Source organism: Diabrotica virgifera, chromosome 3 (assembly GCF_917563875.1).
Source record: "Diabrotica virgifera virgifera chromosome 3, PGI_DIABVI_V3a".
In the NCBI taxonomy this organism is placed as follows: Eukaryota; Metazoa; Arthropoda; class Insecta; order Coleoptera; family Chrysomelidae; genus Diabrotica; species Diabrotica virgifera.
The window spans coordinates 92,869,542-92,884,798 of NC_065445.1; the positions used below are offsets into that span (position 1 = coordinate 92,869,542).

General features: G+C 33.7%; 1 protein-coding gene across 2 annotated transcripts in view; it reads left to right on the forward strand.

Moving 5' to 3' along the window:
• LOC126881922 (adenylate cyclase type 2-like) overlaps positions 1-15,257 on the forward strand; it is an 860,562-nt gene that overhangs the window by 473,352 nt on the left and 371,953 nt on the right. For both annotated transcript variants that reach the window (XM_050646657.1, XM_050646658.1), the window contains exon 8: positions 10,727-10,942. In XM_050646657.1, coding sequence (XP_050502614.1) covers positions 10,727-10,942 — 216 coding nt within the window. The remainder of the gene's footprint in view (positions 1-10,726; positions 10,943-15,257) is intronic.

Below are 15,257 nucleotides of genomic sequence, written 5' to 3' on the forward strand. Positions count from 1 at the left end.
CAATTCCTTCCTAAAAGTACTATTTACTCGTGTACTCAAACCTGTCAAATTTCCTCAACCAATTTTCCTCTTTACCTCATTGATAAAAAAGTTCATTTTTAATTAAATATTTTTAACAGATTTAAGTAGGTTGTTCTGACGCGGTGAATACTTATTGGCTCCCGACATAACTTAATATTGCACTATTTGCATCTGGATTTTTGTTTACATTATAAGCGTACCTAATACCCTCTAATACTCTATGTAATATTAGTACAGGTACTAGGTATTATAGGTACCTATTCGACTATTCCATTTTGAATGCGCGTCAAGCGAAGGCCGCCAGGGCATCGATTGCACACGGACGCTACATGGGCTAGAGCCGCCTCTGGTTATAAGGGGTCAAAGTCGCGGTTTTATTATTTTCTTTGTGACGCTCATGATCGAGATAGTGCACCAAAATTTGAGAATAAGTAGGTCATGACATAACTAAGCAAAATCCCCAGAGCCGTAAAACAGAGTGGGGGACGAGGGTAGTTATTAGGGGTAAAAGTCGCGGTTTTTATTATTTTTTTTGTGACGCTCATGACGGAGATAGTGCAGCAAAATTTTGGAGTAAGTAGGTCATGACGAAACTAAGTACAATCTCCAGGGGCGGAACGCTGCTTGGGGAACAAAGGGGTGGTAGGCAGGGGTGAGTATAAAAATATAAGTTATTTTTGCCGTTCGTGATCGAGATAGTGCACCAAAATTTGGGAATAAGTAGATCATGACATTACTAAGTAAAATCTCCAGGGGCGGAACGCTGCGTGGGGGACAAATGTTGTGCTGCGTCACAAAAAAAAATAATATAAACTGCTACTTTGACCCCTTAAAACTACCCTTATCCCCAACTCTGGTTTCCGCCCCTGGAGATTTTGCTTAGTTACGTCATGATCTACTTCCTCCCAAATTTTGGTTCACTATCTCGATCACGAACGTCACAAAAAACCCCTTTTCATTTTTATATTCACCCCAGCCCCCACCCCTTTATCGGCCAAGCAGCGTTCCGTCCCTTGAGATTTTACTTAGTTACGTCACAACCTACTCATTAACAAATTTTGGTGCACTATCTCGATCATGAGCGTCACAAAAAAATAATAATAACCGCGACTTTGACCCCTTATGACTACCCTCATCCCCCACTCTGGTTTCCGGCTCTGGGGATTTTACTTAGTTATGTCATGGTCTACTTATTCCCAAATTTTGGTGCACTATCTCAATGACGAACGTCGCAAAAAAACCCTTATATTTTTTATATTCACCCTTACCCCCACCCCTTTGTCGGCTACGCAGCGTTCCACCCCTGGAGATTTTACTTAGTTACGCCATGACCTACTTATTCACAAATTTTGGTGCACTATCTCGATCATGAGCGTCACAAAAAAAAATAATAAAAACCGCGACTTTGACCCCTTATAACTACCCTCGCCCCCCACTCTGCTCTCCGGCTCTGGGGATTTTACTTAGTTATGTCATGGTCTACTTATTCCCAAATTTTGGTGCACTATCTCAATCACGAACGTCGCAAAAAAACCTTTATATTTTTTATATTCACCCCTACCTCCACCCCTTTGTCGGCCACGCAGCGTTCCGCCACTAGAGATTTTACTTAGTTACGTCATGACCTATATTACCAAATTTTGGTTCACTATCTCGATCATGAGCGTCACAAAAAAATAATAAAAACCTCGACTTTGACCCCTTATAAGTACCCTCGCCCCCACTCTGGTTTCCGGCCGTTAAGGAAAGTCATGTACACAACTAATTCAACATATCCCCGTATAATTTTTCCATATTACTTATCACGCACAAAATCCGCTTCTATCTCTCCGACCATGTTAGAGTGCAAAATTCGTAGAAATATCTTTAAAACACTGAACCACCAAGCTAATGGTTCAGTTGTCACTACATCTTTTCGCATTTGCATTTTTAGGTATCGCACAAAAGTCAACAGCAGCCAATCCGTTGGTATGTAGCCATTTTGATAAACTTTATTAAAAAGATGAAGGAGAGATCTTTTACTTATACTTTCGAAGAGCTTTATTATTTCACTTGGTATTAGTATTTCATCTGGTCCCGCTGCTTTTCTGGTATTTGCTAATCTTATTGCTTGTTCAGTTTCTCTTAGAAAGATTCTCTCTTAGAGAATATAACTCTTTAGTGGCGTATTAGTGTTAATAAGCTGATAATATTGAGAGGGATGTCGCTAGATTGCGTCTCAAAAGGTGGAATCATTGTATCGCGATGGTTTTCCTTAAATAGGCAGGGTTGTTAATACTCGCTTCAGAGTTGTGACTGCATAGCTTCACTGAAGATGCATGGTATGCTGAAATAGCTATATGGAGATGGTGGTCCAACTCTGAATCAAATAAAAACAAAAACTGCCTGTATCTTTTTCATCTTTACTCAGATTTGAGTATTTAGAAACTGTCTTTCGGTCCTTTTCCTAGACGAAGAGAAGGTAAATGCGTGACCAAAGTGTCCTCTATTTGCTTTCTCCTATTTTCGTCGTCTCTTGTGCTTATACAGGGTGTCCAGAAACTCTCCCGACAAACGAAGACTGGAGATTCTTCAGATAATTTGAAGACAATTTAACCCAATTCACCTAGTTCGAAAATGCTTCCTAAGGGAGATAGAGTCCTTTGAAGATGGCGTCATGGTATTAGTTTTGCTTAAATATCTCCAGAACACTTCTACTTAGAAAAACGAAAACTGGTACACTTATTTATCTTGCAGAGATAAATCAATTACATCAATTACGAATTTCTAGTACCAGTCATAGGCACCCGTCCTGGGTAGGGTAACGGTTACTTTATCATATAACTTTTTTATCTTTAACTTCTAAGCATTTTTTATGCTGGATTAGTAAATTATAAGGTATTCTAGTACTAAAAGGTACTCTTGCTTTAAGTCGGTAGGATGCACCGATTTCGATGAAAATCAATTTGAAAATTTTTCATTTGTTGAATTTGAAAAAAAAAATTTCAAAAAAAAACTATTTAGAAAAACGAAAAGTGGTACGTTTATTTATCTTCCAGAGATAAATCGATTTCCTTAGTTGCGAAATTCTATTACCGGTCATATGCGTCCGTTTTGGGTAGGTCAATGGTTATTTTATCGCATAACTTTTTTGTCTTCAATTTTTAAGCATTTTTGACACTTGATGATTAAATTATGAGGTATTCTAGTACTAAAAGTTACTATTACTTTAAATCAGTAAAATACACCATCTTTTTTTGACAAAAATTTTCAAATTTTTTTCAAATTTAATCAACGAAAAATTTTCAAATTGATTTTTCTAGAAAACGGTGCATCCTATCGCATTAAAGCAAGAGTACCTTTTAGTACTAGAATACCTCACAATTGAATAATCCATTGTCAAGAAGGTTTAGAAGTTAAAGACAAAAAAGTTATGCGATAAAAACCAGTTGTCCTACCCAAAACGGGCGCATATGACCGGTACTAGAAATTCGCAATTGATGGAATCGATTTATATCTGGAAGGTAAATAAGCGTACCAGTTTTTGTTTTTCTGAATAACAGTGTTCTGGAGATATTTAACAAAAACTAATTCCCAGACGCCATCTTCAAAAAGCTCTAGCTCCCTCAGAAAGCATTTTCGGACTAGGTGAATTGGGTTAAATTGTCTTAAAATTACCTGAAGAATCTCCTGTCTTCGTTTGTCGGGAGAGTTTCTGGACACCCTGTATATTGTAAAAGCCGGAGATAACGATGCAGCCAGAAAGCAGTTTATTAACGAAAAGTCTTAGATTTAAAGTATTGTTTATTATAATTTTATTTCAATTATTCTAATTGTTTAAAAAGTAGTAAACTATGTATCTAGGGCTTTTCGTTGTTTTCCTCGTATTGCGAGAGATGTCGCTAGATTTCGTCTCAAAAGGTGGAATCATTGTATCGCGATGGTTTCCCTTAAATAGGCAGGGTGGTTGATATTTGTTTCAGAGTTGTGACTGCATAGCTTCACTGAAGATCCATGGGATGTTGAAATAGCTATATGGAGATGGTGGTCCAACTCTGAATCAAATAAAAACAAAAACTGCCTTTTCTGATAATATTGATTACTGGCTTACCGTCGAAGGCCAACATGGTCAATCAAAAGAGAAGATAATTCTGGTGATTTTTCTAATGACATTATTGGGTGTGAATTTGTCTTTTGAGTTTACTACTCCTAGTTTAAAAACAGGGTATAGGTATACTATATTTTTAATTAAAAGACAGTTAACAATTGATGCTATATATCTAAATTACATTGGCAGATATTACTAAAAGTAAAACTGTCAATGGAATGAAATTTACCATATAATTAATTTCACATTCACAAAGAGTTTTAGTATATATTACTTTTTTATCGCAACCACAAATACGTATCGCTTTAAGCGAAAAACAGTATAATGACCACTATTCCAAACAAAAAAGAAATTTTTCAGGGCTTCAAATCTTCCTATTTGTTTTCGACGTCGAGAGACAAATTCTGCGAACCTATTATGTTTGCCGGTAAACAACATTTTTCAGTGACATTTTCAATTTTCGTGGTGTTTATTTGACCATGATGTTATTTGCCAAGAAGAGCTTCAAAAATGATCATTTCTCAAAAAGATTAATGTGTTGCCATCGTTGAAGCGCACTGCTTTGTTTGAAGAAGTTAATTTTCATGTAATTAGACTAACGTACTGGATAGAGATTGAGAGTTTACTTATTGTTTCAGCTAGAGTGAATTCCCCTTTTCTGGAGAACGAAGCCAAATGGAAAATTTTGACGCATGTCAAAATTTTCAATGTGTTTTAAATGTATTAATTTGTTTTATCCTGAGAAAACTAATAAATATTTTTTAATTTTTAAAAATTTACACGCAAAATGAAAGATTACACTATTGCCGATGACCGAAAATCCCTGAAAACTTCTATAATGTTTATTTTAATAAATTACAGGAGTGAAAATATAAAAAGAGAAAATTTAGTGTGATATTTAATTGTAAATATTTCACTCAAAAGAAACTTTTTATTTATTATAAGGGACTTTCGGCCCTCGGTAATAAAGTAGTCTTTCATTCTGCGTTTAAATTTTTTTAATAATTCTTATTAGTTTTGTCAGGATTCGAAAAAAATTAATACATTTAAAACATATTGAAAATTTTGACGTGAATCAAAATTTTGCATTTTGTTCCGTTCCACTTACGATAATTTTTTAAAAATATTTATTAGTTTTTTCAGGATTCAAAAAAAATGAACACAATGTCCGTGGTAATATTTTCCAAATCTATCTTTGTCATACAACGGACTCAGTCAAATAGAATATTGTCAGGATATTGTCAGTCAGACAGTGACAATCAGTGACAATTTTAAATATTTGACATAGCATCGGGAATATTTTGAGTTGTTGTATTAAAGCAGAGAATACACCAGAATATATACAGTGATCCAAGTATTTTGTTGTTAAAGATGTTCAAAATTGTCCGCGTTTCATAGTAACAATATATTATTAAAAAATCACTTTATCACTGTTCCTCTTTTCTCGATTGATTATTAGTTTTTGTTGTACAGTAGATAAATTATTACAATCACTGAATACACAGTTAGTGAAAAAATTATCAGTAGTAATTGCACAAGAGCTCTAAAATTATTGAATTTTTCCCGAGTGACACTTTGGCAGTTTTAATTTTACGAGCCGAAGGCGAGTGAAATTATGTCAAAGTGTCACGAGGACAAAAATTCTATATTAAATTTAGAGATAGAGTGCAATTTGTTGCGATTATTTCATGAATAAAACTGTTCAAAACCAAAATTTTATTGAAATTTATTTATGTAAGTACAAATTAGTACAATTAAACACACAGTTATTATAAATATATGACGGTTGAAAGTCATCACTTTTATAATTTTTAAAACATTAATTGTCATTAATGTCACTGAATGTATTTTTTCATAGCAACGAAGGGCATCTGACGTAATATACTTGACGACGGGCAATTATCAAAAATTATCAGTCTAATTTGTATTTCTGTAGCTTTCTATTGGTCAGAATCTCCTGTGAATGAAATAATCATATTAACCCATTAGCGCCGAGATTAATAAATTATTGATTTTGTATTATTTTTTGCAATATTAATAATGAACTGTGTTTAAATAATAAAAAACTTCATAAAATATTTTTTCTGAGACATTTTATTTCTGAGATATTAAGTGTTGCCTTAAAGCAACGCTAGGCGCTTACACTACCTAGTTTTTGTTGAAAATAATTAACCAAAAAATTAAAGCATTTGGGATACAGTAAAGTAGGCAATAAAACAAAAATAGATATTTATTCATAAAAAAATGTAATTAGATGTGATTAATTATAAAAATTTACACTATCGAGAGTGAAACGGTATAAAACAAGAAGTACATAGTCCAATATCACATTTTAAACACATTGTTCTAACGATAGATTTACATGTTTTAGACGCACATCTTCTCTTTTTCCCATCTGGAATGTAGTGTATCAAATGATTGATGGTGTGGTGTCCAAAAGAATGTCATCCGATACTCGGCTGTCGACAGATGCTGTCAAGGAAGCCGACGGTCTTCCACTTCCTTTATTAAGTACACTATGCTTCGCTAAATATGTGCTTACAATCTCTCTTATATAATCTAATTGCGATACCTTTTCTCTGCCAGTTTTATTATACAATATCCAACTATTTTGTAATGCAACATCGAGCATCCACTTAAAAATTGGCCATTACCATTTTTTGCCACGAATACTGATCCGGTAGAAACTTACATTCTGATCCATTTGGTCAGTTCCTCCCATAAATGTATTATACTTGGCGATCAATTTGAGTCTAGAAATAAGTATGTTTCGTTTGAATTTCTGAGAAAATCTTCTTACTTGACCTACTTCTTGAGTGCCGCAGGATGATCCATCCACCGGACATATAATTGTCCATCATTTCGTTCAATAGCTGTTTCAAAATAACCTCGATCTTTTTTCAGAAACTCATTTTTAGGAGTTAACGGACATCCTCTGGGAACTCGGTTTTCGCGAATGGTTTATATTAATTCTCGTCAGTGTCTACATTATTTGTATCTGGAGGTTCTACAAAAATATCGCCACCTAGTTCATCATTATAAATTATATCAAGGGCTTGAGCAACCGAAAATCCTCGTCTAGAACAAAAATGATAAAATTTAAAATATAGGTAGTACAAGCGCCTAGCGTTGTTTTAAGGCAACGGCTGGGTTACAACAGGCACTGACAAGTAGTTATTGATCAATTCATATAAATTATTTAAAATATGTTCTGTTAGAAGTATAATCAACACAAATTTAACATATATAAATAATAAGTTTCATTTATATCGAAATTATGGTACTTACTCAAATCGAAAGTCCATTATTTTCACGTTCTAATATTATACTCAACTTCAAATGCACCAAACTTACCAACAGTTCTTAACACCGCAAATAGATAGGCATAACCAAGTGTGAGCGATTATGGTTGATGGAATTTGCAAGGTCACACCTCTTTTATGACTGTCTTATGACTTCAAGCTCCTCCCAAATACAGGCATGTCTGCTGTTGCTTTAAAGCGACGCACGGCGCTAATGGGTTAATTAACTGAATTAATAATTAAGGCAATTAATTATACAAGTAACAGTTATCCAAGAACATTCAAAAGCCATCTTTAAAGTTTACATATTCATACCAGTGAGAATTTTACTACACGTAATTTGCCGTGTAAAGACAGAAAAAGTAGGGATAACGGAAAATATTTGCGAATTATATACCGATGGCCTTAAGTTGGAGCTAAGAGTTAGGTTGGCTAGAGACTACGTTTCTCTACTTTGTTTTCTGGAATGGAAACTTGGATCTTGAATGCGGCATCAATGAAAAAAGTGGATTAATTTGAGCTGTAAATGATTAAAGGCATTCTGAAAATATCGTGGATAAAACACGTCACAAACAAAGACGTTCTGAGAAAGATGTATTAATAAAGAAATGGAAATCTTAAATACAATCAAAACAAGAGAATTGGAATATCTCGGACATATTACACGTGGAGAGATATACAACTTGCTCCAGTTGATCATGCAGAGAAAGATTCAAGTAAAAAGTGATTCAATGTAACCCTTTCTGTTTGTTCAGTGTGCCTCCAGTAAGTTGTTCTATCGTTTTTGTGGTCTTCCCACTGATCGTCTTCCTATTGCGAAACCGTCTCTCGCCGTCCTTATTACTCTATTTGTTGTCATTGTGCTTATGCGGCCGTTCTATTTTTCTCTTCTGTTTCTTACTCAGTTAATAATGTTATCCACATTTCATTTCCGACGCACATTTGTACTTTTAGCTCTATCCCATAGTGTCTTACCATAAATTTTTCGAAGGGTTTTAATCTCTAGCTGTTTCTAGCATTCTGTTTGTCCTCTCCATATCAACCCGTGTTTCTGCCGCATATGTCAATATTGGTCTGATGACTGTATTGTCAATTCTGCATTTTATTTCTTTTCTAATATTTTTATTTCTCCAAATTGTTTCATTCAGGCAACCTACGGCTCTGATTGCTCTATTCTCTAGATCTTCCACTTCTGTTTCGACTTTCCGTAGCTAGATAGTATGATGCCTAAATAAATTACTACAAACACTATGTTCTGCTTTTTGCTACCACTCAAACTAGTTCAAAAAGCTTTGTCCTCTTCAATCTTCTAGGTTGTCCACTAATATCGAGGAGCTGGAATTCCTAAATATTCTCGTGTATATGAATTTTTGTTAGTGACTTTCTGCCATCTTTTGATGATTATATTCACAATTTATATTCTTAGGTTCTTAGTATGTCGGAAATATTTTTTTACATTGATGAAATAACAAATTTAGTACAGGTATTAATATGACTATTTCATTCATAGAGATCTTGACCAATAGAAACCTACAAGAATAAAAATTGCAGCGGGAATTTTTTTCGATTATTTCATTCATAGGAGATTCTGACCAATAGAAAGCTACAGAAATCTAAATTAAATTGATTATTTTTTGATGATTTTAACTTCCAGTCGTATAGTAAGATATTTGATCACGTGTTTAACTCTGTCCAATCAGATTAAAATTATACGGAGAATTATCTACTGTAGAAAATAACCGATAGATCTTTTTTTAAGTAGATTGTTTCTGTTTAATGGCAACCAGTTTCCTAGTTTTGACAACTGTCACATTTAAGAAAATATCCATAATATACGTATTAAGAGGAAACAGTAGCGATCAACAGGTAGCAATAAACGCGTTCCAAGTTTTCGGCTCTAATTTTGAATATTTTGTCGAGATATTTGGCACACATATTCGTAATATAATAAAGAATGCCGTTACAGAGCCCAATTTCAGAAATATGTTAGTATGTGGAAATTACTCTACAACTAAATAAAATATTGAAAAAAGGAGCCTGTACCGCCATTAAGAAAGACAAAAAATACACTTTCTTCAAATAAACTTTTTTATCCCATGCATAGATTTTGTGTAATCTTGGAACTACTAAAAATCGATTTTTTTATAACAAGAAATCGAACGTCACTGACTTGGCAACATTTCGCGCCTATGTGTATAAAAATTATTGTTTTTGATAGTATAAACGTCACTGTCAGTGTCGAATTACCGACGCACTGTTGCCTCACTTTTAAAAGTTCGCAGAACTTTCGCAATATTGGACCGCGTTTGTTGCCACCTGTTGATCGCTACTGTATCACCTTAAAAAATAATCTTACGAATATCACACGACAGTAAGAATAAATAAGGAAATAATGCTTCATTTTTACTCAAATTTGTTGTCATTGGGCAATAGCCACTCGAGCCCTGTGGGTTCTCGTGTCTATATTGCCAGACAACAAATTTTCAAAAAACTGTCGCATTATTTTCAATTTATTCTCACTCTCTTGTGATATTATACCCGATAATTTTTGATAATTTCCCGTCAAGTATATTACGTCAGATGCCCTTCGTTGCTACGAAAAAATACATTTAGTGACATTAATGACAATTAATGTTTTAAAAATTATAAAAACGATGACTTTCAACCGTAAAATATTTATAACAACTGTGTGTTTAATTGTACTATGTAATTTGTACTTACATAAATAAATTACAATAAAATTTTGGTTTTGAACAGTTTTATTCATAAAATAATCGCAACAAATTGCACTCGATCTCTAAAATTAATATAGAATTTTAGAGCTCTTGTGCAATTACTACTGATAATTTCCCATCGTCAAGTATTACGTCAGATGCCCTTCGTTCCCCTACGCAAAAATTAACATGCAATGACATTAACGACAATTAATGTTTTACATATTTTCAAATAGAACACTATGAAAAATATTTAGGCGACGATATCAATAAAATCTTAGTTAAAATGATTTAAAAAACAGTTTTATTCGAGAGATAGTCTTACCGAATTATACTCGAACTCTTAAGAATTATCGATTTGTTTTGCCCTCGTGACACTTTGACATAATTTCACTTCCTTTCGGGTCGGGAAATTAAAACTGTCAAAGTGTCACTCGGGATACAAATTAATAATTTTAGAGCTCTCGTGTAATTACTACTGATTATTGTAAGACAATCGAAAAAAACTGAAGTCAGACTATTTACACTACAACTCACATTTATCATATTACCTTTATTTTTAAGTCATACTGATTTATAAACAATATTTTTATTTATTTTAGAAAGCAGAAACGGAAGCTCAAAATGGTAACCTTAAACCACGTTTATCCAATGTGTCAGAAAGATCGCACAGTATTTGCGACGGCAACTTAGGATTGTCAGTTCCTCATAGGACCAGGCCATCAAGTAAAATGACCAAATACGTGGAATGTTGGGGTGCTGACAAACCCTTCGCCAACATCGCAGAATCTACTCTGGCAAAAAATATTGAATTAACGGTAAGGAAAATTTTCGTTTTTAACCCATTTACTGAGCGATACTTAATTACAATATAATTAGATTTAGTGGCAAGGTTGACGTTACGTTTAAATAATAATCAGGTAATAATTGATTACATTATCTTTTTAAATTAAAATATTAGTTAGAGAGCCACGATCTGACCTAAAAACATAAATTAATAAAAAAAATGTTAAAATATACATGTGATGTGAGCTAAGATCGTTCTTGTAATATGTGAACGTACACAATATGATAAAATTTGTTAAGAAATTGTTCAAATTTTTTAAGGTAATTGAAATCAAAGACTAGTCGTTTGCAACGAAATTATAATCTACCGACTTGATAACTGCACTTCAGAAAGAATATTCTTACATTTATAGTTCAAATAGTTTACATTTAAAATTCAATCAGTTTACACCTATAAATAAAAACGCTGGACGGAAGGGCCGCCCAAGAACTTTTACCGATCTATTATCGTTATCGTACTAGATACTGGCATTCTATAAAAATAAAGTTGCTGGTTATTTTGATATTTTAGAAACACCTTGTATACTTAAAAATATTTTATGGTTCTACGCATCATTAATTCCCGCATTTGAGAAAATGTTCGGGGACACACTATAGATTATTGCATAAATCAATAGAATATTAGTCATACTTTCATTTCAAATTAGTCCATTTTTCTGAGAAATTAATAGTTTACAATATTTGCATTTTACTGCATGGATTGTAATGAAATTTTGGGAGTAGCCCGAAGCCCAATCTCCTAATTCAAAGTCTATCCTATATACTATGGCGCTTTTATCATGGGGGCGGTTCTCACCACTTCTCGGGGATAGAAACATTTTTATTTTCGGATTGCATGGAGCAAAAGGAAGAATTTTAAGAAAATTTAAAAATGCGCTCTATAATTTGATCTTATTTTTTTCACCCGTCCAACTTTTTGAAAGTAGAAATAACACTATATTAAGAGGTATTGCAAAAGAAAAACAATGCATTTAAATTCTGGTGAATGAGGGGTTAAATGTATGTACTTCTCATTTTTCCTTAAAGTACATTAGTCATATATTTTTTTGCACCATATCTCGCTTAGTTTGAATGTAACCGACATTTAACGGTGCTCGTTTTAAAGGCCTTTTCAAACACTACAAAAGCATGAGCACGTTGAGCATGCACCAAAAAACAAACTCTTTTTACCTACCATAACTCTTTTTGTATTATAAATAGAAAATTTACGAAGGAACGAATCTCTTTGTTATTTATAATTAAAAAAAAAATTTATATAGTGTTTTTAGTTTGATGCATAGTTTTTAAGGTATTCACAAAAAACCGTCCGAAAACGTGACATTTTTAAATGAAAATGGCCAATTTTCAACTACGCATAACTCAAAAAGTATTGAGTTCTCAAAAAAAAGTTTAGATCAGTTTTTGCTTAAACATAGGTTCTCTAGCCACTTCCATGCTTATTTTGACCAATAAATTTTCCACCCCCTTGAAGGGGTGGGAATTGACCCAAGATAAAAGTGCCATAGTATATAGGGTAGATTTTGTTTCTTGAGCTATTCCCTACTTACTGTGAAAATATCAAGTACATCGATGTAGTAGGATGGAATTCGGAGCCAAATACCCTCATTGACTGCCCTATAATAATGCTCTGCTATGATCGCGTGAGAGGGGACACACACAAGATTCTAGCAAAATTTCAATTTTCTGTAACTTTTCGAGTTTTTGAGTTAAAGCAACGAGTTTTATGTCATTGGAAAGATAATTTTATATTCTTTCGAAATATGTAGAAATAAACATATAGAATTACATATAAAATACAAATATACATAAAAAATTAAGATTTTTTTTTCATTTCCGGTTAAACCGGAAGCCATATTGTGGGTAAAATTTATTGTGCTAATAGATAACAAAGTACTATATATGTCTGCCAAATTTCAAATTTTAGTTTCTATTACAGAGGTAGTTACGGGCACTCGAATATTTTTTTATAAAAAATTAAAAATTCATAACTCCCCTCCTATGAGGAGTTAAGAAATCTGACCAATGTTATTCAATTTACCGATAGGATATCAAAATTATATCAAAAAATAAAAAAATTCCTTGAAGTAATTTTTGAGAAAATTTAGGTCAAATTTATGTCAAATTTTGACCCCTTAAATATAGGCAACCCATAACTTTTTCTGAAAAACGATAATATTCTTATTGTAGCCCCATCTTAAGGCTATATAAATGTTTTTTCAAATTAAATTTATCTTAAACAAGTTTTTAGATTGGTAGGGAAATGTATCGGGTGGGCGGTCGGCCATGCTGGCCGCCATTTTGGATTTGGAAATGTCAAATTCCGTATTTCTATTTACCTATTGATGAGCTAACTTTAAGTTAAATTTCATTCGTTTCGGTCAAAATTTGCAAAAATGAGCCCCAAATAACTCCCCTATTTCGACCCCCCCCCTTTGAGAGGTTTTTTTCAAAAGCTTAGTTTCTCGACAAAATTCTCTTAAACTTACTCACACCGAATTTCATCGAAATCGGTCCAGTAGTTTTTGCTGGGCGGTGGCGACATACGTACGTACGTACATACGTACATACTTCCGACATGTTTTTTATTTGCTTTTTAGACTCAGGGGGACTCAAAACGTCGAAAAAAGTGAAATCTGAAAAAAATTTTTTTGCACGATCCTATAACTTTATCTATTATACTCATACTGCGTATGTAGTACGATAAAGTAAAAATAGGCAATATTTTTATTAGAGTATATATTTATATATACACCGGTATTTAGACGTCAACGCCCTTCGTATCACTGAGCCGTAAGCCATTATCCTTTGCCGTACTGCTCCCTCATGGACCGATCAGATGAAAGCATATTCCACTCTATGGTCTAACCCTAATAGCACACGACGTCCTTTGGACGTCCAAAATAGGTCCATTTTTGGTCCTTACGTCCATGGACTATAAACGGACGTCCTTTGGACGTCCCATGTTGGACGTCCTTCGGAAGGAATAAATATGGACGTCCTTTGGACGTCCGACGTTGGACGTCCTTCGGACGGAATAAATATGGACGTCCTTTGGACGTCCGACGTTGAACGTCCTTTGGACGTCCATACTGGACGAAATACGGACGTTTTATGAACGCTTATATATTATATTGGACACATTATACCAATTACGGGATCAAATAGCAAAATAATTCAATAAAATATTAACTTAGGCGTTAACTTTACGTTAATGAAATACAGTCAAACCTGTCAGTAACGGCAACTAAAATGAAAGAACTATTGGCCGATATAGAAAGGTGGCCGTTATTGCCAGTTTTTGTAGTCTAGATATACAGTAAAACTTGTGTTACTGGCCACCTGTACTAACGGCCAGTTTAAAAATTCCCCAAACCAATTATATCTAGACTACAAAAACTGGCAATACCGGTCACCTTTCTATATCGGCCAATAGCTTTTTCATTTTTAGTGGCCGTTACTGACAAGTTTTACTGTAATTGGTTTGGGGAATTTTTAAACTGGCCGTTAGTACAGGTGGCCGGTGTTTGCAGGGGGCCGGTAACACAGGTTTTACTGTAGTTTAAATCGAAAAGAATAAATCTTAATTCAAAATTGTATATACAATTATTACAATTATAAACTATAGTTTAATATCCAAAACATGTTTTTGATTTTATGTAATGTAATGAAAATCTTATTTGTAAATTATTGGTTACAAATGTTTAACAATAGGAAATATTCAAGAATAAATAAAATAAAAGTTTAATCCTAACAACACAAAACATTCCAGGAATGTAGGTACTACCGTTCTATTCCGTGAACATCTATCTGATTAAATTATGGGTGGAAAGTTACCACAAGATATAAATCCTGGAGGGGTAAAATTTTCCATTACAAGATTTTAAGAGAGGCCATTTACTGTTCAATTTGCGTTCATTTTCAAATTTTCCGCGCGAATATCTATGTAGCGTCGCGTGGTCATTGGTCATCACATTTCATATATTTCATTTTCGTTATAACCGATAACCTAAAAATTTAGTAAAAATTTTGATTGGAAAAAAATGCATCGATAAGGGGGTGTGGGAAATGGAAGAAATTAGTGGCTTTTTTGCTGTACTGTCTACTAGTTTTTGCTATGGGCTCTGGCTGGATCTCTTGTTTAAACAATTTTGTAAGTATTATAAAATCCGTTTTCAATTTTTTTTATTCTTTATGAAACGAATCATTTATGCATGCATATTATTACCTGCATAGGGATTACGTACACTCGATACGCATCGTATCCGCCATGTTTTCCCGTAAGGCGCT